Source organism: Struthio camelus, chromosome Z (genome assembly GCF_040807025.1).
Source record: "Struthio camelus isolate bStrCam1 chromosome Z, bStrCam1.hap1, whole genome shotgun sequence".
In the NCBI taxonomy this organism is placed as follows: domain Eukaryota; kingdom Metazoa; phylum Chordata; class Aves; order Struthioniformes; family Struthionidae; genus Struthio; species Struthio camelus.
In genome coordinates, this window is record NC_090982.1 from 89,388,249 (window position 1) to 89,413,204 (window position 24,956).

The following is a 24,956-nucleotide window of genomic DNA, read 5'->3' on the forward strand; positions in this document are numbered from 1 at the left end:
TGGAGAAGTGGTGCAGTTGCTGTTTCTGAAATATTTCTGTTCACTGAGAAAACACTCTGCTAAATAGTGTTCTGACTCTTTTCATTATATTTTCTACTGGAAAAAAGATGGCTTGCATCTCTTCTGCCCCCCCCCCCTTTTTATTTTCTTCCCAGAGGTACGTTGCCATAGGTTAAAGGCACACACTGGTGTGTCAGCCACTCCCCCCAGTTTAGTATCATCAGCAAACTTGCTGAGGGTGCCTTCCTCCAGGTCATTGATGAATACATTGAACAGGACTGGACTCAGGACTGAGCCCTGGGGGACACCGCTAGCTACAGGCCTCCAACTAGACTCTGCACCACTGACCACAACCCTCTGAACTCTGCCATCTAGCCAGTTCTCAATCCACCTCACCGTCCACTCATCTAGCCCGCGCTTCCTGAGTTCACCTGGGAGGATGTGATGGGAGAGAGTGTCCAAAGCCTTGCTGAAGTCCAGGTGGACAGCATCCACTGCTCTGCCCTCATCTACCCAGCCAGTCGTCCCATCCTAGAAGGCTCTCAGATTGGTCAAGCATGATTTCCCTTTGGTGAATCCATGCTGACTACTCCTGATCACCTTCTGGTCCTCCAGATGCTTAGTGATGACCTCGAGGAGGAGCTGTTCCATCACCTTTCCAGGCATGGAGGGGAGGCTGACAGGCCTGTAGTTTCCTGGCTCCTCCTTCTTGCCCTTTGTGAAGACTGGGGTGACATTGGCTTTCTTCCGGTCCTCAGGCACCTCTCCTGATCTCCAGGACCTTTCAAAGATGATGGAGAGTGGCCTAGCGATAACATCCGCCAGCTCCCTCAGCACTCGTGGGTGTATCCTGTCAGGGCCCGTGGATTTGTGGATGTCAAGTTTGGACAAAAGATCTCTAACCCGATCCTCCTCCACCAAGGGAGAGTCTTCCTTTCTCCAGCCTTCCTCTCTTGTCTCCAAGGCCTGGAATTCCTGAGGACTGGCCTTAGCAGTGAAGACGGAAGCAAAGAAGGCATTCAATAACTCTGCCTTCTCTGTATCCTTTGTCACCAGGGCACCCGCCCCATTCAGCAGCGGACCCACGTTTTCCCTAGTCTTCCTTTTGCTATTGATGTATTTGAAGAAGGCCTTCTTGTTGTCCTTGCCATCTCTTGCCAGATTTAATTCCAACTGGGCCTTAGCCTTCCTTGTCGCATCCCTGCACACTCTGACAACGTCCCTGTATTCCTCCCAAGTGGCCTGTCCCCTTTTCTAGATTCTGTGTACTTCCTTCTTCTGTTGGAGTTTTGTCAGGAGTTCCTTGCTCATCCATGCAGGTCTCCTGCCCGCTTTGCTGGACTTCCCACTCAGAGGAATGCACCGATCTTGAGTCTGGAGGAGGTGACGCTTGAATATTAACCAGCTTCCTTGGACCCCTCTTCCTTCTAGGGCCCTACCCCACGAGATTCCCCTAAGTAGGTCCCTGAAGAGGCCAAAGTCAGCTCTCCTGAAGTCCAGGGTTGCAATCCTACTCATTGCCCTGCTCCCTCCTTGGAGAATCCTGAACTCCACCATCTCATGGTCACTGCAGCCAAGGCTGCCCCCAACCTTCACTTCTCCAACTAGACCTTCTTTGTTTGTTAGTACAAGGTCTAGCAGCACAACTCTCCTCATTGGCGTCTCCACCACCCGAGTCAAGAAATTATCATCAGTCCTCTGCAGGAACCTCTTTGACTGTTTGTGCCTAGCTGTGCTGTCTTGCCAACAGATGTCAGGGTGGTTGAAGTCTCCCATGAGAACCAGGGCCTGTGATCGTGAGGCTACTTCCAGCTCTCTGTAGAAGGCCTCATTGACTTCCTCTTCCTGATCAGGTGGCCTGTAGTAAACCCCCACAACAGTGTCACCCACGTTAGCCTGCCCTTTAATCCTTACCCATAGGCTCTCAACTTGCAGAGCTCCAGACATTCTAGTAGCTCCCTCACATAAAGAGCAACTCCACCACCTCGCCTTCCTGGCCTGTCTTTCCTAAAAAGCACGTAGCCATCCATGACAGCATTCCAGTCATGTGAACTATCCCACCATGTCTCTGTAACTGCAATGAGATCATGACCCTGCAACTGCACACAGATCTCTATCTGTTTATTCCCCGTGCTGCGCGCATTGGTATACAGGCATTTCAGAGAGCCAGTCAAGCATGCAAGCTTCTCAGGAGAGGTGCAAGAGGATCCTCCATAGGCATGTCCCATGCTGTCTGCCCTGGCTGCATGCACCTGCTGGAGGCATCCTGACTTGAGCAGTGTTTTACTGACTACCCTGTCACTGTACTGCTCCCCTTCCCCCATCTTGCCTAGTTTAAAGCCCTCCTTACCAGGCTGGCCAACCTGTTGGCAAAGACGCGTGTGCCCCGCTTGGTAAGCTGGATCCCATCGCTCCCCATCAGCTGTTGATCTTCAGACAGGGTCCCATGGTCCTAGAAACCAAAGCCCTGCTGCCAACACCAGCAGCGCAGCCAGTTGTTAAGTTGGACAACTCATCTACTCCTCCTCCCGTCCTTTCCCCTCACAGGCAAGATTGAGGAGAAAACGATCTGGGCTCCCAGACCGTTCACCACCATTCCCAGAGCTCTGAAGTCCCGTTTGATGGTTTCCAGTTTGCCTTTCGTGTCATTATGCCCACGTGGAAGAGCAGCAGAGGGTAGTAGCCTGATGCATGGACAAGCCTTGGCAGTCTTTCCACGACGTCTCTTATTCGAGCCCCTGGCAGGCAGCAAACCTCTCTGGACAAGAGGTCAGGTCAGCAGATAGGTGCCTCTGTCCCCTGCAGCAGGCAGTCACCCACAACAATCACTCGCCGCTTCTTCCGGGGGTTCCTGCACGGCACAGGGTCTGCCAGGCCAGTTGCTTCCCTTGGAGCCATGCCCAGCTCCTCCTGAGCTTGGAGGGCACTACACTTGTTCTTCAAGGGTAAGTCTTGAGGAGGAGGAAGAGCATTTCTCCTTCTATGAGAGGTCACCAGTTTCCAGCCATCTTCAACAGTATTAGGCTGTACTGTTACACAGCCTCTGGCAACTCCGCTGCAGTGTGGGGTGGGGACTCCTGGAGCTGTACAGTCTCCGAGAATACCCTGTCAATCACCTGCTCATCTCAGATGCTACGCAGCCTACTAACCTCCTCCCGTAACTCCTTTATCTGGCGATACAACTGGTCAACCACAGCACACCTCGCGCAGGAGAGCTGACTATCAGCCCAGGCCCCACGGAGAGGCCCCAGGCACTCCCTGCAGCCTGACACCTGCAGAGCTGCATCTGCTGTCTGAGGGTCTGTCTGGGTTGAAGCCTCAGACACAGCCGATGCAGCACCTCCAGCAGCCACTGGGGAACGTGCTCTGCGGCGTGTCATGACCATGCCCCGGGGAAGGACACACTGCTGTGCAAAATGGAGAGGTGCCTTCTTTGCCTGCTGCACAAACTGCTGCCTCTGTTTGCTGCGCTCTAGGCCTCTGCCTAGCAGTGACTCACAAGGGTGCTTGACCCACCCAATCAGGAGCCACCTGAAACAAAAGCCCCAACTCCCTCTGACCAGGGCAGCCCAGAGAGCTCGTTAGCAGCAGCCCCACCTAGCTAGGACTTCCCAGGAGAAGTGAAGTCAAGGCCCCCTGCAGGAGTCCTTGCCCAGCTCTCCCTTCCTGCTAGCAGCAAGCACCGTCTAGTTCCTCGGGGGTCCCCAGAAAGTCTCCACAACTTCCAACAAGGCCCACAAAAGGCCCAGGCAGGGCCCAGACACTGCTGCGCAAACTGCTGCGCAAACTGCTGTGTCTGTTCACTGCCTCTGTTCTTAGTGTTCTCTGACATGGAAAAGTCTCCCCAGCATGAAGGGTGTCAAGGACAGTTATCTCAAAACTGAGAATGTAAATGTCATTACTCTGTGGTACGTTGTAGAGATATTTTGTAGCTGTGGGTGCTTGTTGTGGCTCATGAATGCCTTTTGGCTGGCTGATGAGTTCTTATTTGCAGTTTCTAGTTTGCTGCAAGACACCTATTGCCAGCCTGGCACGTTAAGAAGCAGCGTTCAGGGTGTGCTGATAGTCACCATGGGGGAAGCTTCATAAATTCCAAAAGTCCAGTTGGCACATCATTAACGAACATCAAGCCGGTTGCTCTTTCTCTCCCTCTAGCTTTCCCTGTAGTGCAACTGTAGCAGTGTCAGGGCTGACCCAGTACTGTCGCCCAGGGCCAGCGGAAACAACCGTCGGCATTTGCTGCAGTGCAGGTTCCCTTGGTAGCAGGCAAAAAGCAGAGGAAAGTTGGAGGTCACCAGCAGAGCAGTAACCGGGCTGTGTGCTAGAGAAGTCTTGGCCAATATTTTCTTCTTGGGTGAGCTGACTCTGTGTGTGATTGACTCAGACAGCGTTGTTGTTGGTTTTCCTTGTTATCTTCTATTCCTTTAGCAGTTATTTCCTTATTTAGGATGGATGGATGTTTATATGTTGTTTACTATCTGCATTCAAAGTGGTGGTGTGGTCTGTTGGCAGGAAGCCATTTGGCAGTAGATTCTGATTTGCCCTCATTTAGCATGATCTGTGTCGAGCAGTCTGCAAAAAGGTAACTTTTAGCTATCGGAGATGACGCTGTTAGGTAAGCGTTTGGTGTGTCTAAGGACTGTATTGCTTCCTGTATAATATCTTTAAATAGTCTGCGTCCACTGTTTCACTTTCTAATTGATGAGTCAATTCAAAGACAGCAAGTTGTTAGTTAGCTTTAGGGTTATGAAGTAAAACAAGGTAATGAGAGGGTGGCGGGAGCATGATTAATGTTCTAACATGGCTATAACTCATTAATTTGACGTTGAAAAATTTAAATGAAAGTATTATCAAAGCTCATATCTTTTTTTCTGATTTTATTCTGCACTTTTTTTTTTTTTTAACTTTAACACAGATTTTTATCACTTCTGCAACATATAATCTCAATTTAGGTCCAGATCCAAACACTGTAGAAATCAAATTTAGTAGTTTAACTTAGAACCTGACATGAACTCAGGCACTTGGCACTTAACTTCCTTTTTTAACTCTTTTGAAACTTCCTGATCTCAGAAAACCATAGGAATCTTATACTTGGCCCATTAAACTCTATACGTTGAAGTTTTTAATCACACACAGTTAACTCTGTGCCCTTTAGAACTTTAATTTTTTAATTGAATAAATTGTTGTCGGTTTGCACGACTCTAGCAAGCAAGCCACCGTTAGGCTGTTGTTTCAAGTGAATCCTTACATCCTGTGGTTTACCTTGCATGCGCTTGCTGGGTGCTTATCTTTCCTATGCATGTTTCCCGTGAGAAGTTGTTGAGCTATGCTGACTGAATGGAGCAGATTGCAAGGTCTTGGCATATTGCTAATGACTTGAGAGCTTACAAGTAAAAGAGAACCCAGGACTTTGTCTGAAGGTCTGTGGCCATCTCTTGGTGTTCCTTCACAGGGTATCCAGGGCTACATGAGAGAAGTATTTTCATTTGTTGCCTTTATCTGTAATGTAAAGGGAAAAATCATCTAGCATACCTAACTACGCAGACTGACTTAAAGATACATCGTTTTAGTATGTTAGGGCAAGGGTTGTTTTGCATTACTGAATATTTAAGTTTTATAGCGACAACTTTCATGGCTGCATTTAGTCAGAATAATGATATAAGAATCATATCTCTGTTGACTTTGATTCAGCGGCAGCACTTTACACTAATTGAAGATCTGACCCATAGACAGCTATGTACAGATAACTAAAAATTATTTTTAGAAGCTGGAACTTGCCATAAACAAGCAAAAGCAGTATGAGGAACAGACAGAAGGAAAATTCTGTTGAATCATATAAGCTTCTGGTAACTGTATTTTATGGCAATGAAAATTAATGCTGAGATCATCTAATTTTACAGAAAATTGATGTGGATTTAATATTTGATGTATTTATTCATAAAAGTAGAATCTAAATCTTAAGTTGCTGTTCCCTTTTTTAGGGTTAAGAGAAGCTTTATTTTTTTTTATTGTATAATATATTTTCTCCCATAGAAAATTATTGCATGTTTGTTTGAAGTTCTTAAGTCTTAAAGCTCTTGTAGACCATTATGTATTGACATGTGAGGGAGATTATTTTAGGATAATCTGTTATATCTAGGTGAGCACTGAAAGAAGTTGCTTGTCTAGCAGTTATGGATCATGAAACTGAAGAGATGTAGATGTGATCAACTACAAGTGAATTGCGGGTAGTTTGAATAATAGGAATGTGCTCTGGAGTGCTACTAGATATGATCATGGAATAATCATTCCTTTCTCTAAATGTAAAAATATTTCTTAGCCCTTCCTATACAAAAGATAAAAACAAATGGAGAAACTGACTGTACAGAAGAAACGGCAAAACTGAAAACTCGCTGTCATAGCGTAAGCAAGATTTTCCTCTGATTTTCTAGTTACAGTAATTCTAAGAATTGTCAGTGGTAACAGTAGGTAAAAATTTTCAGAGGAGATTACAGCATCTTTCAAGCAAAAAAAAAAATTCCGGTAACACTGTTTGGGGTTATCTTTTTCTCTCTATAAAATCTGCACTAACTCGCTACTACTCACAGCTTTGTAATTGCACACGTGGAGAAGCTGTTTCCAGTAGGCGCAGTCCCTTGCTCATAGCTGGGAGTTCTGGCGTGTAGAACACAATTGGTTATTTCTGTTAGAGGCTGTAACTACTTAAAGCATTTTTAAGAGTTGTTCTGTTTAGCTGTCTTTGATTACATGTGCCATTATACAGTAAGTATTTGAATGATCTTATTTCATGAGCAAAAACTTTTATTTTTATGTCTGTGTATTTTGAGGTTGATGTTATCCTTGTATTTTTCCTTCCTTCCTTCCTGTATTAGCAAAGGCATATCAATACAGAAAAACTGCTTAGAGTAGCTTAAATGATCTTCCTCTCCCACAGGCGCATGCTGTGGACACAGCGTGTGCAACCATGGCCGTGCTAACGTGTTGGAAATGTTCTAATATACTTTTGGAACTGTGTTTTCAATCCCATCTATTTTGACCTCTCAGGTTTGTTATACTACGCTGGCCATGGCTACGAAAACTATGGAAACAGTTTCATGGTCCCTATTGATGCTCCAAATCCCTACCGGTCTGCAAACTGTCTGTGTGTGCAGAACGTCCTCAAGCTGATGCAGGAAAAAGAGACAGGACTCAATGTATTCCTACTGGATATGTGTCGGAAAAGGTAGAACTAATCCAATCTGATCGTTCATGAATAGTGAAAACTAACATTACATGTTTGAGAGGCATTTTTGCTTCATGAGGTAGAGAGGAGGTATAGTGACTGTAGTTTTGGGAACAAACTGTGAAGTTCAGTTTATTCACCCAAGCAATAGATCTGGATCTACTTTAAAAAAGGAAAAATAACCGGCTACTTTGGGAAAATAGCAGGGAAGCTTGGGAGAAAGCTGATCTTCAAGCTGAGGAGAGGACTTTCATCTAGACTGAGAATTCAGCGTCCTTGAAAGCTCATGGTTCTGAGAATTCACAGCCTGGACCCTCTAAAGTCCATAGGAGGCATTCGTAGGCTTATGTTGCCTTTGGCCCCAGATGGAAACGTGAAGCTAGTGATCCTGCTTTCTGTTTCCACATGCAGATACTTGCCTCTTGATTTGAATGAGATTTATTTCTGCTTCTTGTTTTTAATTGTTTGTTTCCTTAAAAGTTACAAAGTGTCAGCCTTGTTAGTTAAAAGTGAAGTTAGGCATCTTACAGAAGAAAAATGAATATTTTACCTTGTCTTTTTAACCATCTTTATCATTACAGGGAGGAAGGAGAATCCATATGATCAAAGGCATGTTAGTTTGACAGAAGGCCTGAAGTGAAGTACTTATTTTAGAACTCTTAAGAGGCATGGATTTTGTGGACTGCTTTTATGCTGGGGAAATTGTGTGTTTATTTAGAGCTTAAAATTGAACTGGTTCAGCAGATTTTTCTAAACAAAGTACTGTTTTCTTTCACTATTAAGAGAAGATAAATGTTGTGCCTGATTCAGCTTGCACTTGAAATCAGCTCTTCAGTCAGCGCTTCTGAAAGTCAGTCTCTAAGGACCATCTATGTTTCGTAATAGAAAATTGCTAGTGCCTTCGTATTTGCAGAGCCTGTAAACTTCACTGCTAATGAAATGCCCGTGATCCAATTCAGCTTCACAATCTGCTGTGCGAATAGAAAATATTGCCGCAGAACCCATGTGTCAACTTTGCAGACACCAGGTTTTCAAGGAAAGAATTCAAATACTTTTCATTGTGGCCTAAAACGGCTAGTCGTCAGAGACGTTTTTGCAGAGACTGTTGCCAAATTCAATACTGGTTAATGCAGCATGCCCTCGTTAGTGTGCCCTCGTCTGGATAATGCATGAATGCCTGGCTGTGTCTTTGCAGTCTTTTCATGAAGAGTTTTGATGATGCTGGTTTTTTTGTCTTTAGCTGTCAGGATTCTTTCAGAGTTGTAAAAGGGACAAAATACTGTGTTTCTGAACTAAGCTGTTGGTATTTTGAACAACTGTAGAGTTTGTTACTGTTATTATTTCTCAAAGCTTTTTTTATGTTTCTATTTATTACAGAAATGAATTTGATGACACAATTCTGATCTTAGATGCTCTGAAGGTTACAGCCAACATTGTTTTTGGATATGCAACGTAAGGAAACCTTTTTTCTTGCTGCGTCACAGGGATTTTGAAGCCAGAAGAGACCACCAAGATTGTATAGCTAATCTTTTAGAGAAAAATGCAGATTATGGTGTTAAAGGGGCAATAACTTATCCTTGTATGTATCCTCTCACTGTCTTTTTGACTTCATTCCTCGAATCATTCAAGTCGCCCTGGAATGTCAGGGAGGCATCTAGAAGCCAGCCGACTAGAAATGCGTGTTTGCTGATTTCCATTAAATGATACTCTCGTTCGGATATAGTCTAACGCCAGTGATAGAACTGTGTCAGCAGCTCAGAAGTTGCTGAACAGTGTTTCTGATTTTTATTTTAATAGTTAATTGTAGGAATGCTCTAATTATAATCTAAATACTATGTATCAGGGATTGAAAATCACAGAGGAGGAAAAAACAGAGTTTACCCACACACCCATAATGCTAATTTGTGGGTGTCTCTCTCATTATGTCCTGTATGTTGCTAATGGTATTTACCAGTCTGTAGCTGTGCCCAAGGTCCAGTACTGTGGAGCAGTTGAGCTGTAACCTACATGCTGCACACTATGTGGTCATGTGCCTCCTGTGTTAATACAAATTAAATTTCTCGAACACGTAGGTGTTAAAAATCCAAAGAAATTATTGGAAGAGGGGCTTATAGATTGACTGCTGCTTTTCCTTTTCTAGGTATAAAGAAAAAAAGCTGCAACTGCAATTGAAATTATTTGGAGAGGTTACTTATGCTGAAATTTAAATAACCTTTCACTATTAGTTTTCAAATGAAATGCAAAAGCTATTTCCTAGAAATAGTCCAGAGCTTTAATAGTTTTCTATGAGCAGTTTAAGCTCCTCATATAAACTGAATTTGATATCATCTCTGGCATGGTTTTGTTGTAAGTGTGAAATCTTCCCACATGAATTGTTTGCAAATGAACATTGCAATGCTACAAAGAGCAGGCCAGCTGCAGTCAGTCTGGGCAAGGTTTTCTAACCGTAGGATTTCCACGTTCCCAAACATAACTTTACTCCATTTGTCCTCATGTTGATCTTAAGTCATACAACATTTATAATGTCTTTCTCTGTCTGATATTGGTGATATCATAGGTGCCAAGGAGCAGAAGCTTTTGAAATTCAGCAGTCTGGGTTAGCCAATGGAATTTTCATGAAGTTCTTGAAGGAGCGTTTGTTAGAAGACAAGAAGATTACTGTACTGCTGGATGAAGTTGCGGAAGGTGAACTCTAGCTTAATGCATTAACTGTCTTCTCAGCCTGCATTATTTAAACACTTCCTTGCTTAACTGTCGTTTTTCTTGTACAGGAAACGTGTTACTCTGCTTTAAGCTCTGCCTTATTGCATTTTGTTAAAACGTCAGCTTTACCTAGAGGGGGGTGCTGTTAGGCAGCAGATGAACAGTTTACCGTTTGTGAAGAGATCTGAGCTTCTTTAAGATAGTGATAGATCAATATTATACTCTTCTTTCTGGTATACCTCTCTGCATGACAAACTGCTTGCTCTGAAGTGTTTTTCCGCATGGAGCTTTGAATTGTCCATCCACTAAAACTACTCTTCTGTCTTGTGGTATCTGATGCTTCTGGTGGTCCACTCATTTCCATGTTCATTTCAATGATCAGCTGAGTGCTACCTACCTCAAAGTATGTTACCGTGATGATAATTATTTGCTCTTTATCAAAGAGTGTAAGTGTACTACAAAGGGCAATCCACTGTTTTCGTGGACTCTGTTCAGTTATTGTCTCCTATAATTGACATGAGAAGCAGCAAAATGAAAACTACTGAAAGAAAACGTATTGCTTCTGTGCAAGCATTTCCTCAGAGCACAGAAGAATAGATGCAGCCATTAACAAAGAGCTATCTGTATGTTATCCCATTATTTGCAGGTAAATCATTGTCCTTTTGAATAAAGGCACTGTCTGGCTTCCTAACATTAGGGAGTTCAGATCTACATAATCAACCGAGTTCTGCTGTGGCTTCCAATATACTTGGTGGGACGACAGGTCTGTAGCGGAAGCCAGAATTTGGCCTAATCTGTCTTTTGGCTCCAAAAAGCAGAAGAAAATACAAAAGGCTCCTAAATGCACAGCAGAGTTGTCAGCTGGACAGACTGCTGAAAATGGGAGGCAAAGATTAAAACGATAGAACTTCTGTCAGTGCTCTAGCGAGGAAAAGTTGACTAGCTAAAACATAAGCATGCAATCTGTATCAAACGAATAGCAGTAGGAATCCAGCATACCAGCAGGATGTGAACTGCAATGGTGCTTCTTAGTCACCATTTCTTTGTTTGTCTGGCTTTTCTTCCTTGTCTTTTTCCTTTTTGTTGATATGTTGCTTGACTAGATCTCATTTAAAAAAAAAAAAAAACAAAACCTTACTGTTCATATTTTCAGTGTTACCTATTAAACTTTTCATGAATTTTCTGTGAAAAGTTTAATAAAGCTTATTTTCTTCAGAAGAAGATGTCAAAATTATTCTGAAGAAAAATAAATGAGATCTGTAGATGTTAAGACTAAAATATTTATCTCAAAACTTAGAGTTGAAATTGATTTTTTTTTTGCATGGGGAGATATGTTTTTCTTTTGCAAGACTGCTGTCCTGCAATGCAGTCAAGCAGAGTGCTTTTTGCATTAAGAGTTGTACTTTTTGTTTGCTTATAGTAGCACGCACTTTTGCCATTACCTAAATACAAAGGAAGAATTGGAGGAATTGCTTTCCTCTCCTTTGCAGTAGTAGAAACTAGAGCTAGCTGTAGCTGTGTTTCCTTGAAGCCTTCCCAAAGCTCTAGTAAAGCTCCACCTGCTAGATGCTCACTAGCTGTACCTAGGCCCAGATGCATTAGGCCAGCATTACTGAAACTCTGTGTTGAAGTAGGCCCCATCATTCGTTTCCTCCATCTTTCTTGCCTTTTGAGACATTCTGACTAGTCACTTTTTGTGGAAAGTGAACCTCATAATCCACCCAAACCAGCATCAATGCTGTCATTAGGTATTTAAACATGAATGCCCTACGTTCTCCAATCATCAGCCTGTTCAAGGCAGGAGTAGGAGCAGAAACGGACACCTACTGACATTTTTGTAGTGGCCACAGACCAATCACTGTTTCCACTAGTATAAGAAGTTTACAAATTGTATACTGGACAAGCATGCAAAAACATTCTCCTCACCCTCTTTCCCCTCTCTCCCTTTTTGTCACTGTTTTTGAGTATTCTTAAGTGGATCAGTATCGTCTGAGGTTTTTTCCTCTTTCTTTTTTGTTCATGGCTTCTCTGTTAGAACGTGACACAGTCCTGCCTGTAGCCACGCTCCCTAAACTTCCTCAAACGTCATGCAAAATATGATTGAGCATCCTTTATTGTTTAGTCTGTACTATCACATTAACGTCACATGCTCTAGATAGCCCAGCACATGACCCATTACTTAATTACCTCATTCTTCTTGGACTCACAGTAGAGAGAAAGATTGATTTGCCATGGGGGAGAGTATGAAGGCAGCATCTGTTGGGATTTGGAACGGAAGTTAGTGTCCCAACAGCGAGACAAGGGAAGAAGGAGGGAGATCATGTAGAAGGCAGGGGACAGTTGAGGACTGTGCTGAACGAAATTCAGAGGCGATGCGTAGCGCTCCAGCTGTGTGAGGGTTCCACGTAATCAAATGGAGAAAGAGGGTCTGCAGCAGTTGCTGCAGTCAGCTTGTGTGTGTGCATTTGTAAGTATGAGGACAAATTAGATCAGGCAACAGGGATGGTATCACTGTTGTCAGTATTACCAGGGATTGGGTTTTAGCAAGTACGTTGGTACAGTGCTAATGTGTGAACGTGTTCCAAAGGAATGTTCAGACTCAGAAAGCTCAGGCAGAGTCACCTAGAAAACAGGTTGCCCAGGACCATGTCCAATCAGGTTTTGAGTATCTTCAGGGACAGAGACTCTACGGCCTGTCTAGGCAACCTGTTCCAGTGCTCAGTCATCCTCACTGTAAAAAAGTTTTTCCTTGGATTCAGACAGAGCTTCCTGTGTTTCAGCTTGTGCCCATTGCCTCTTGTCCCATCGTGGAGCACCACTGAAAACAGTCTGACTCTCTTCTTTACACCCTCCCTTCAGATATTTATACACATTGCCCCTAAGCCTTCTCTTCAGGCTAAACAATCCCAGCCTCCCCTCACTATGTCAGATGCTTCAATCCTTTAATCATCTTTGTGGCCCTTCACTGGACTCGTTCCAGTAACTCCGTCTCTTATATTGGGAGCCCAGCACTGGACGCAGCACTCCAGGTGTGGCCTTACCAGGGCTGAGGGGACAGATTACCTCCCTTGACCTGTTGGCGATGCTTCTCCTAATGCAGCCCAGGATGCTGTTGGCCTTCTTTGTGGTGAGGGTGCGTTGTTGGTCCATGTCCAAACTGTTGTCCGCCAGGACCCCCGGGGACTTTTTTGCAGAGCAGTCTTCCAGCTGGTTGGCCCCCAGCCTGTATTGGTGCATGGGTTTATTCCTCCCCAGGTCCAGGATTTTGCACTTGCCTTTATTGAACTTCATGAGGTTCCTCTCTGGCCATCTCTCCAGCCTGTCAAGGTCCCTCTGAATTGCGGTGCAACTGTGTGGTGTATTAGCCTCTCCTCCCAGCTCCTTAATGAAGGTATTGAACAGTATCAACCCCTGGGGTACTGCACTTGTTACTGGCCTCCAGCTTATTGCATTCTTTAGAAATCACCTCCGATGATATTATTCACATGCTTATAAGTAGTCATATAAATTACAACCTTGCTGAATCAGAGCCATAATATTGCTTGAAGCAATTTTGAAAAATGTGTGAGCGTCCTGAAAAGCGCACAAGCAAAACCCTCAGAATTCTTGTGAGATATCCGCATACTGCTTTAGCCTTGAATGAATGAACAACTGAGAAAGGAATACTTCTGAAAATGCACATTTACGTGGAAGTCCTGACTCTGTCGTCATCGTAGTGAGCAGGCAGCTTTGTAGTGATATAGTTAATTTGGTTAGAATTTCCACAGCATTGATTTTGAGAGAAGTTATTTCCATCTTATTTTTAGATATGGGCAAGTGTCACCTTACCAAAGGCAAGCAAGCTTTGGAGATCCGCAGCAGTTTGTCTGAGAAAAGGGCATTAACTGATGCCATTCAACAAACGGTATCTTCTGCAGAGTCCCTGGCACGGAATCTACAGTGGGCCAAAGCTCATGGTACAGTACAGTCTACTTTTAGATGATCCTACTTGCAAGGTGGGAATTTCATACTAGGATGTTACATCACTTGAACTAAAACGGTTCTCTCAAAAATATGAGGATGTACTTCTTACTAATCTCTAGTTCATAGAAATATTTTTTTTGTGGGCTGTAATGCTGAATAGAAATAGAAGAAATTCAGGTTCATATCTGAATTTTCATTAGTATTTTCAGATCTCAAACATTCTTGGGTTGGGGGTTACCTCTACATGAGATTGTAATGAAAAACATGACATCCAGAGTTTAAGACCAACAAACACAATAGGGGACACTTATGATGTCCGCCTCTGGGATAGTCACCGTATGCTCTGTTTATATTTGTGACGTTTCTAGGTGATTTTGTGACGTTTCTAGGACATTAATAATCTCATTCTAAAGCACCTAAAATCACTAGGTGACCTGTGCAGTAAAAAATGGCCTCTACAGTGATGGAAGTGGAGTTTTTAGATAAATACAAGTGAAACAGGTATAAGGTATATCTATGTTAATGTTGTTGCAGTATAACAATTCCTCTAAAAATATACACTTCACATGGGAGTAGAAAATCAGTACAAAGCATACAGTCACAAAGTGTTGATCGTTGAGCACTCGTAGACATCTTCCTATGGTTTGAGCAAGATACAAATTATAAAGAAGTGCTGTGGACTAGGATTTGTGAATGTGTACAGAGGCTATGGAAGGAAAAAGAGTGAACCTGAATTTTTTTGTTCTGCTGTGAAATTCAAAGGTTCGTAAAATGTTATAACTGTGACTATTGTATGTTGGAAGTATACTGCATCAACCTTGCTAGTTTGATTAAAGATGCAACATGAACAAATTCTTGGGGCAATAAGCTATATTCTAGCCACCTTAAACGTTGCTGTGCTAGTTGCACAGAGATTGGAAGAAAACCTGTGAAGTGGAATTTGAGGAGTCGGCTCTCCAAAGTAGTGTCAGTCAGTTGGTGTGTGATACTGCACGTAGAAAGCAGTATTGCTGCCTGGTTAGCTTCTAGTAGTTGCTTCAGTACAAATACCTAAGTGATAGATAGAGGAGGGCAGGAAGAAGAGGTCTATACCTTTAAAACGTTTGAATATTTCAAAAAAAAAAATTTAAAAACCACATATGTTAAGTTGTATTTGAATTGTAATAATGTGTTATTTATTTGCAGAGCTTCCAGAAAGCATGTATCTTGAATTCAAATGTGGAGTTCAGATTCAGTTGGGTTTTGCTGCAGAGTTTTCCAATGTTATGATAATCTACACGCGGATAGTAAAGAAGCCACCTGAAATAGTAGTTTGCAGAGCCTATGTTACAGACTTCGCGCTCGTAAGTGCTTCCTATTGGCGTTTCAGTGATCTCTGCCCACTTGTTGTCTAGTTGACAAGAGTCTGGTCTGTCCATGTCAGATGGCACCTTTCATAATAAAATTAGTGTAAAATGTTAAAACCAGGTGCGCATGTGTATACATCTGTATATATGAATATCTATATCAATATGTAAAAATGAATCTCTGATGATCTTTTTCAGTCTCCTTTGCTTTTCACCATCTAATATCCAGTACTTATGTGTAATTAAACAAGTTTAGTGTCAGTAGTCCCTATGGGAGCTGAGGACAAATATCTCTTGCAGGACAAGGTTTATTAGGCTTTAGTTTTACAGTTCTTTGCACCTGGGTAGACCCCTCTCCAGTTCCACTGACATTACTCAGCTGAGCAGTGTGAAGTGAAGGATGAGAGTAAAACCGAAAGAAAGGGGCGGAAAACGTTCTTTCTGTAAAGCGCTTAGTACACTGCTGATGCTTTATAAATAAAATCTGATGCTTGATAAATAAAATATCTGAGTTAATGTGAATAATAAATGTATGTATTTATAGCCCAGAGAATTACTGGTATGGTACTTTATTTCATAGTAGGATTTAGGTAACAGAAACCAACCTTTAAGGAAGCACAGCAACTTTGAAAGGAAGCATCAGCAAAAGAGGGTAACCTAAACAAATATAACCTCTTTTGCCTGTGATTAACAACGGTTTTAGCAGCTTTTCCAGGTTATTCAAGACTGGTGTTTTCCTTCCTTTTAACAAGAAGAAAATGCTGACATCGATAAAGGAAATGCTCCTAACCATTTTAGAACTGAACTCAATTCAATTCTCTCTCCTTTCTTGGAATAGGACCTGGATGTGGATCCTAAAGAGGCCAATAAGGGAACTCCTGAGGAAACTGGAAGCTATTTAGTATCAAAGGACCTTCCCAAACACTGTCTCTACACCAGGCTAAGTTCACTGCAAAAGCTAAAGGTTAATATATTTGTGAAGATCGCTTTGTGCACATTGTGGGGATGTTTTTATGTCCTGTAGCTCAATGAGAATTTAGAGTTGTGTCTGAGGAAGTCATCAGTAGGAGATGAAAATGACCTACATCATCTCCTTCAATTCCAACGTGTGCCCTTGGGCATATAGTTTTTAAAGGCTTCTCACTTTAGCATACCATGGCACCGTAAGTTTATTTCTGTATCGCTATGTTGTGAACATCTGTGCTGGACATCACTTGGTATGTCATCCCCAACATTTCTGGCAGATGGTGAAATATAAATGCTTCTAGAAATAAAACTGTCGGGTAAGCAAGTATTAACCAAAAGAGATACTCAGATAAACAAGTTCTGAGGTACTTCCAGATAGTAAAGGGGGCATTAGATTAATTTTACTGTCATCCCTGACAAACAGGTACGTTTGTGAGGGGGTTCTCTTGCTGTCCTTGCCTGCAGTAGTAGGATACCAGATTTTCTAGCGAGTGAGATACCTTGTGCGCTTAGACTGAAACGAGATTCAAGTCTCCTACTTGCATCTCCTGTACAGGGATAGGTTGATTTGGATTACCTAAGTTTTAAGTGGAATTTGAAGCAGTAGAAGGAAATTGGACCTTGAATAAGCATAGAATGCACCTAATTCCTTCATAGCTTATGGTGACTAGCCTGAAGAGCTATAAGAACAGTACGGTCTGGCAGAAGCATCTAATGTCTGTCACGTGGGTCAAGGAGGAAAATGGGGAAAATAACCTTAAAAAGACCAGGAAAAGTGCGTCAGGGTGAGAGACCATTGGAGATAGCTGACTACTTTTGTAGTGTAAGCAGAGTTCGCAGGAACTTTATGATGAATAGACTCCTTTTGCTATCCCACTGAGTTCTCAGGTGTATTAAGCAGCATCAGTCCAGAACCTCCGCCTTTCTCATCGTATGTATGTAGTTGAAGAGGTTAACAGTCTTGCTTAGTGTGTGTCTTTAGCTCCTAAAAAGGTTGATTTCCTTCTCCAGTAAATTATCCCTCTAGAGAAGTTTACTGTGTTGGTTATTCGGAGGAAGTATAACCTCTTTTTTTTTTTTTTTTTTTTCTTCCCCTCCACCCCCCCCTATTGCAGGAGCACTTGATTTTCACTGTTTGTCTGCACTATGAGTATCCGGGAATAGAAGAAACAATGGATGAAAGGAAGGAAGTTAATGTTGGGAAGCCCCTTATTGCTAAATTAGGCCTTCATCATGGATTCAAAAATAATAGCTGTCTTCAGACCTGTTGCGTAGCCAATAACCCTTTTCATAAACAAGTGGAATCAAGTCCAGTGACAACTAAATACTACTTACCTAGTCACCACAGACCAAATTCCTGTCCGGGGGTTTATCATCCGAACACTGTTTGTTCAGACAGCATGAGACAACCAGAGGCATGTTCTTGCAACGGGACTTCAAGCATGTTAACTTCAAGACACAAAGTACAGAATTACTCATCCCCTGTGGAAAGGAGTAACATACCGATAGAGACAACTGATGACACCGTTGAACTAGAATTCCTTCTTTCTGACAGCCTCAGATTCTCTAAACAGCAATAGCTGTAATGTGTGCGGAATGGATCAGTTTCATTCTTGAACTGGTGAACAGCCACGCTTTATCTATCTTCTAGAGTTTGGGGTCTTTGTGACAAAGGGATTAGAGTGTCTAGAGATGGTACTGAGGTTGAGGGTGTGATGTAGGTTGGTCTGTTTTACTCTCAGGGAAAACTTCTCAGATCCAAAGAGACAAAACTAGACTGATAGATTTAGGAATAAAAAAGCATGACTTACATATTTTCTCCTACCATTTGAAGTTTGATGCAGGTAAAAACCTGAACCCCTCCGAGTTCCCCATTCCATGAACTGGGAGGCAAACAGCTGAAGCACAGAGAGGCAAGCATGCATCCCTGGGAGGAAGCTGCCTGTCTCTGTTAGGGAGAGAATGCACATTACCCTGGTGCTAGTGTCAGAGTCTCTCCTGAGAGGGTAAAGCCTTGGATCTTCACCGCTGCTTCTCCTACAGTACCTATTGGCATTATAAGATTTACTGTAAACCTATGTTTCCTGAAACCTGTGTTTTCAGTTGACAGAGGAATTGCTCATCCTACACAAAAACAAAATGACCGTGTGTTAGTAGTCAGAGGGAAAACATTGACACAAGTAAGCAGGAAAAGGAATTTCCATGTTCTGTATGCTTTAACTTGATTTTTAAAAATCTGTTAGCCACAAAATGATAAATACACATTTCTCTTCTGCCTTTCAGTTTCAGTTGTTTGATATCCAGGTATTTTCATACATACTGCATTAAAATAAGATTTTCTGTATTAGTGTATGTTATAATTGCCTCCTGTTGAGCATATAAGATAATACCTAATGTAAATTACCTGAGCAGAGAAGGAGTTTTTCCAGAAGTGAAGATTTGGTGAGCGTTTTAATATTCCAGTGTAAAAAATCATGTCTCTTGCAATCCTCAGTTTCCTTTCCTCCTCATGCATGTATGACGATCAGTCATCGACACTCTGCTCCCTTGGAGGTAGCTAATAATCAGCTTCTGTTGCATTCTGCTTTCTCCTCTCTGGTCAGATGTCCAATATTTGGTAGAAGCTGACAGATGGATGAAGAGCAGTGCAGGGAAAACAAAACATGTGAGGTGGAAAGAGGAACTGGGACAATAAACTGGCACTATCACTTTTCAAGGGCATTAGATTGCAAATTATCAGAAGGAACAAAGTCACAGATTCATCCTGTGGTGGATTGCTCTCATGAAAATCTTTCTTCTGTGTCACATATTTTAAGATATTTATTGATCTGATTTATGGAAAGGTGGTCTTCTGTTCAGGATGAACGATAAATTGAAATGTGAGATGCGATTAAATACAGGGTTCGTGCTTGTTAAAAGTGCCTCTCTGTCCATAACAAGTGAAGTGATGTGTGGTCAATCTCACAGTAAGACATGCTGAAGACTAAAGCTATTTGGGCAAGATGAATGAAAACTTTGAGGTTCGTCCATCTTAAGTGCAGGGATGATGTTTCTGGGCATCAGCCCTTGCTTTTTTGTGGTGATGTAAAAAGAAAAAAAAAATCCTACTCAGTTCCTTTCCAGGCCAAATTAATGCATATTCTTTCAAATGAAAATGTTGAAGGAAGAGCAGGAAGAGTCTTTTACCCACAACTGTGAAAAACCAAGGTAATTATTCCAGCACACACAAATGGATAAATGCTAAAACTGCTTTAAATGCAGTCTGCAGAAGGTGAAGGGCACTTGCTTCCTTTCACTGCCTGCAATTACTGTATATCATATTGCAGCTTCTTCTACCTATGTGCATTGGCTCTGGAGCTCAAAAGTGGAGTTCATCTCTCCTTGGACTAGATGTCAAAAGTAAGCTAGTCTTCTAGGACCTCCAGGCTCTAGGACCCAGAATTTCACTATTCAATGCGGAGGCACAGGCACCTTCAGCAGGTAATTGATCCCGTGCTGAGAGATAAATGAACTGCTTGCATGCGATGCTTCATTACTTGGTTGACCAAAGAGAGCGTACGGAGCTAGCTTGGGCTAGCTGCTTGACTTTGGAGATGGCTAAGATTAGATGCGATGAAGGAGTCCATCTGAGGTGACTCGCTTCTAATAGGTACTTGTCTAGGGAAAGGAAGCTGTCAAAATTTTTTGATCTGTTTTCAGGAAAGGGCAGTTCTTGCTTTCAAACTGCTTTGCATATTCAGATTGAATAATTCCATACAAAAAACACGCATTAACTTGTTAAATGTTTGGGTTTGCTTCAAAATAATGAAAAATCTGTTATTTACATATGTGTATTTGGTAATTGGTTTGAGAACATTTGGAGATGTTTTATTTGGTCTTTAAAAGTCTTGGTGCTTGGAAAGGATAAATATTAGTAGTGTGTGAGGTAACTACTGTTCAAGGGAGTTGTATGGGCAGCAGCCTCGCATGCCCTGATAATACTCATAAGCAGCATTGCTTAGATTAAAACTTATTTTTCCCTTAAATTGTTTACCCTTCCTTGAAATAATTTTTGACATTTGGAAAAATCATTGTAGTGCTTTACATTAAATAGGTAGCAAAAAATAGTAATAAAAAAGGAGTAAGAGAATATTTGATTCTCATTGATACGATTGAGAAACCAAACTCTTCAGCTGAGCATGCTGCCTTCTGGTAGGATCTAGTCTTATACAGCCTTATGGCATTTTGGCTGGACACCTAGGGAGGTGCTATTTGTGGTCATAACAAGTCTAAACCAGCCTGGAGTATTAGCAGAATTGTTGACTAGATCTGTGGATCTTCAAGTTTGTCTGTGCTGAGAGATGGATGTTCCTTGCTAGCAGGTATACATGGATATTAATGTATTTATTTCTATAATGACAGACATGATTGAAGTGATCTGCAAATGAGCTTGATTTTCTAATTTTATTCTTTGGAGGGTATTAGTGAGATACTTTTTAATGCATGAGATGTACCTATGCATTAATTATCCTGGGTAATTGACTTATAAATCAAAATTATAGCTGGAGAAATGATCTAGTACTGTAATTAGCTGACACTTTGTCAACAGTTTTCTAATTTGTACGGAGACTTATTCCTTTTCTTACTGTTGAAATAAATTATGGTCCGCAAAAAGATATGTCTGTGCATATGTACTTGCTGTATTTTTGTGTTCCTCCTAGTTTAAAAAAAAAAAAAAAAAAGGATTAAAACAATGCTTATAGTAAGAGTAAAGTTCCCTTTCCTTAAGAAAAAAGAAGGGGAGATCTGAACCGTGAGCTTCAGCTGAAGGTAAACACATCTGTACTCTGGACCTGTACATACTTTTCAAACTGAACTCTCAATGGTGGAGGATAGTTTTTACAAATTTATTTGTCTTCTAACTTCTGATATCCCAATTTTCTTGCTGGTTAAGCCTAAGTGATATTTCTCCATTGTCTCACAAACGTGTCCAAACTGGTTTCAATAATATGTTGTCGGGTTGCTTGAGAAATGTTGATCGAGAAAATGTAATTATTAAACCTTAAAAGGTGTCTGAAGAAAGGCAAGGGGAATCGCTGACTCTTATTTGCATGCTTATCTGCAGGTATACTTCATGAGACAGGAAGGGTTTCCAGGAGCAGTGACGGTACGTGTGTGTGTAACTGTCTCCTGGCAGGAGTTAATACTAACTGTGGGCAGTCAGCCAGGGCGTTATGGAGAACAGCTAGTCAATGTTCTGGGAATTTTCCACTGCTAGAGGGGCCTAGCGTATGTTGATTAGTTTCCAAGTTTTAGTACGTGGTCTGAAACATGAATTTAAAACCATCTTTATTGACCTGCATAGGAACTGGTTGATCTTTGAGGACATACACCTAAAATGCTTGAAACGTAACTATGTTTGAATATGGCAAAGAGAAGACGACTGAATTAATACCGTGCTGCTGGAGGGATGGTCCCATGCCTTCCACTGTGCGGGCTGTAGGGCTCACCTGGCCCAGGTGTGAACCAGCTGAGCTCTGAATTGGCTCACTTGAGGGGTCACATGAGTTAAGATCAGTATGATGGAGGATGGGACCACTGGATGGGGTGAGGAGGAAAGGTGGGAGCAGGGCCACCCCTGGGCATGAGCAGGAAGCTGTTAGATTGGCTCAGTGACTTTTAGAACTGAATCCTTAGGAGTGAAAGACGGTCACCTATAGGTGCTTCTGAAAGCATTGCCCACGGTGCTCCTGAGATCGCTCCTTCCCCTTCTCCAGTGCTAAGCACTTAGTCACTGCGAATGTCTGTCACGTTAACGAGCTGCTTGGGGCAGTGATTTCTTTTGCTCCTTAGGGCCCAGCATGGTTGAAATCCAGGGAGAATGTGCTGAAGTCATTAAGATTTAAGCTGCAGGCACTTCTGATGACGTTGTTTATGAGTTTGCCCTCAGCCTCAGCTGGAGTGCTGAAAAGAGGTAGGGCATTTTAAGCAATAGGCCTTTTGAGTTATAGAGACCTAGGATTCATGCTGACTGAGTTTGAGATGCACTAAGTTCCTCAGCAAACTATAATCCGTGAGATCTGATGTCAGTAAGTGGCAGCAGGGGCCTTGCTCATGCTCCGATGTCTGTCTGCCTTCTCTCCTTCTCAGGGAAGGATCACAGCGACAGGGTGCAGCTACTCTCCAGCCGAGCACACCAGGAGAGCGGAAAGGAGCACAAGATCCCCTGTAAAATACGGGAGACAATCCTGCCCGGGACTGCACGCTGCGTCTAGAGTCAGAGTCAGTTCTGCTAGACCCTCACCAGAATTGTTTTACCCGTTTTTAGGTTTGGAGCTAGTTACTGGCAGAACTCCCACCCATGCCGGTAGGATCTGTGGGGGAGAGCTTTGTGGCTCCGACCCCAGGTAGAAAGGGAATGCGCATGGGAAGGCGTTTTCTTAGTGCGTCGTTGCCTTTGGGACCTGCTTTAACTGTTCTGGTCGTTGGTGTTAGGGTGAAATGTTTTGACTCTTTAGGACAAGTTCCAAGAGGCATCCGTTTCCTTTGGCCCATACCCAGCAAAGCACTTTAAAAGTTAAGCATGCATAAATTAAGCCAACGTTTAAATCCTAGTGAAGTCAGTGGGATTAAAATACATGACTAAACTTAGGCATTTGTTCAAGCTCTCTGTCTGGCTTGGGATGCCCTTTCTGAACAGAGGCCTTGGGGTTTTCTTCTGAACTGAAATGTGGTTGTGTGTGGATAATGTTTATTTTTGACTTGAAATATCTGCTAGACTGAGTTAATTTGTTGGCTGCTTTACTCATAGCTTTAGATTTTTGTGTGATTTATTTGTGCATGTGATTTATTTTTGGAAGTCGCATAGATTTGGAAGAAATGCTTCAAGCTCAGGCTTCTCTGGCAAAAGAAGCGTTCCTGCACCTCAGGAAGGCCGTTGCCCTCCTTTCATTCTTCCTCCTCACTCTGCAGTAAATCAGGATAATGTAAATGCAAGAAGCTAGTCTTAATGCAGCATTAAAATTCTGAGACTGTTCCCTTTTTTTTTTTTCTTGGCAAGAGATAGGAACAGGGGAGTATGAGAGGCATATAAAGAAAGACCTTTCCAAAATTAATGGCTTGGGATTCATTTGGCCTTTGGTTTGGCCTTTTAAACTTCATGTCCTTGGCCTTTGCTCACTGTGCTGGCCGTGCCCTTCTCTGATCCACAGAAGAAGGTGCGAGGAGTTCACAGTGCGCCAACTGCCACTGGCTTTGGGTAGGCATCCTCTTGTCATCTCTGTGTAGAGGCAAACTACCAAAGGAAATCCATGCGGTTAAAAACAGTGCAACACCTCCTGTTGTGCTATGTGAGCCTCTTTCTCTGTCATTGCACTTCATTTTCTGTTTTCTCCACTTGTGGATAAGTTCCATAGGGCAGAAGATGTCTCGCTGAAAATGCATCAACACTGTAGAATTAAAATGTAGTTGGTAGGTTTAGTAGGGAGAATTCGTACAGTCCTGCATAAATCTACCCCAGCGTGCTTTTAATCGTTTGTCACATGCTAGGAGAATGTCAGAACAGTTGTTATGTTGTGGATCCGTGAAATGGCCAAAATATTTAATTGGAATTCAAGTCCACCCTGGTTACAAGTATTGACTGAAGTGATTCTCTGACCTTGTCTTTGGTACAACTGAGATCTGGAACCGTCTTGTGTTAGAGATTGTTAGCTGGTTTTCCCTGGATTCTTCCATCTAACACCAGAGCTCATGGAAAACAGTTAGTTTCATACCTGATGTTGAGATTGTGGGAAGAAAGTAGCCGAATACGATGGGTTAAGTTTTATCCTTATTTTAGCTCGCTTAGAGCATTGACCTAATGGATTTTGTAATGTTTTCTTTGGACCGTGTGAAACACTGTTAGTTCTCTCAAAATGCAACTAGTTTAACAGCAGGAGGTATTTGGACAGTCCTGGATCAGAGGGAATCAGGCCATCTTTTCAACCACTGGATCCCTTTCCTGCTGCACTCGAGTATTATCCTGGAGCAAAGCACTGTTACCGTTGAATTGGAGAAATATCTAGATCTTCCACAGAAATGGTACCAGTGCATGTACCTTCTATATTTACATAAAGCTCTGCAGGTCACCATATCAGGAAAACAACCTTTTATTGTGAGAGTCCTTAGACTGTCCCAGAAGACCATCTGTGCTATGTAACTCTGCACTAAGTAATCACGAAGAGGTTTCAAGGCAGATTTTGCTGTCTCTGTAGATGTTGCTTTTGTTCGTGCATTAACTGCTCTTGCACGTTCCCTGTCAGCTACTGGATAGCTTTGGCAGTTCTCTCATACGTTAAGCCTCAGGTCTACGTTCATCTTGACATGTATTACAGTCTACTGTAAGTATAACGCATTTCAGTATTAGCCTCTCCCTGCACAGAATTTTAGTTCAGAGTAAGAACTAAACTCGCTACTACTCCACCCATTTTTTCAGATATAACATTTTGAGATCCAATGTGTTTGCTATGAATTGCTGATAGGTTTAGAAAAAGAGGTGTAAGAGGAAAGGGCTGGGGTTTTTTTGTTTTGGGTTTTTTTTTTTAATTCATCATTTTAATTTAGCAATTGCAGTAGTTTAGGAATGGAGTTAGAACACCTCCATGTTATGGAAATTTTCCAATTCTTTAATTCCTAAGGTATCACTGTTGAAATTTAGTCATACCAGGCTTATTTTAAAGGCTAAAAAAAAAAACCCCGCTATCTGCCATCACTTTTGTTGCCACGCGTAGTGAGCACGA

The 24,956-nt window shown here is 42.3% G+C and overlaps 1 protein-coding gene across 7 annotated transcripts in view; it reads left to right on the forward strand.

Annotated features, from left to right (window-relative positions):
• The window catches only part of LOC138064520 (mucosa-associated lymphoid tissue lymphoma translocation protein 1-like), a 46,371-nt gene extending 26,877 nt beyond the window's left edge, over nt 1-19,494 (forward strand). For all 7 annotated transcript variants that reach the window (XM_068927446.1, XM_068927447.1, XM_068927448.1 and 4 more), the window contains 7 exons: nt 7,045-7,222; nt 8,600-8,674; nt 9,780-9,907; nt 13,732-13,881; nt 15,074-15,231; nt 16,073-16,198; nt 17,316-19,494. In XM_068927446.1, coding sequence (XP_068783547.1) covers nt 7,045-7,222; nt 8,600-8,674; nt 9,780-9,907; nt 13,732-13,881; nt 15,074-15,231; nt 16,073-16,198; nt 17,316-17,780 — 1,280 coding nt within the window. In that variant the 3' untranslated portion in view covers nt 17,781-19,494. The remainder of the gene's footprint in view (nt 1-7,044; nt 7,223-8,599; nt 8,675-9,779; nt 9,908-13,731; nt 13,882-15,073; nt 15,232-16,072; nt 16,199-17,315) is intronic.
• Nucleotides 19,495-24,956: the final 5,462 nt, after the last annotated feature.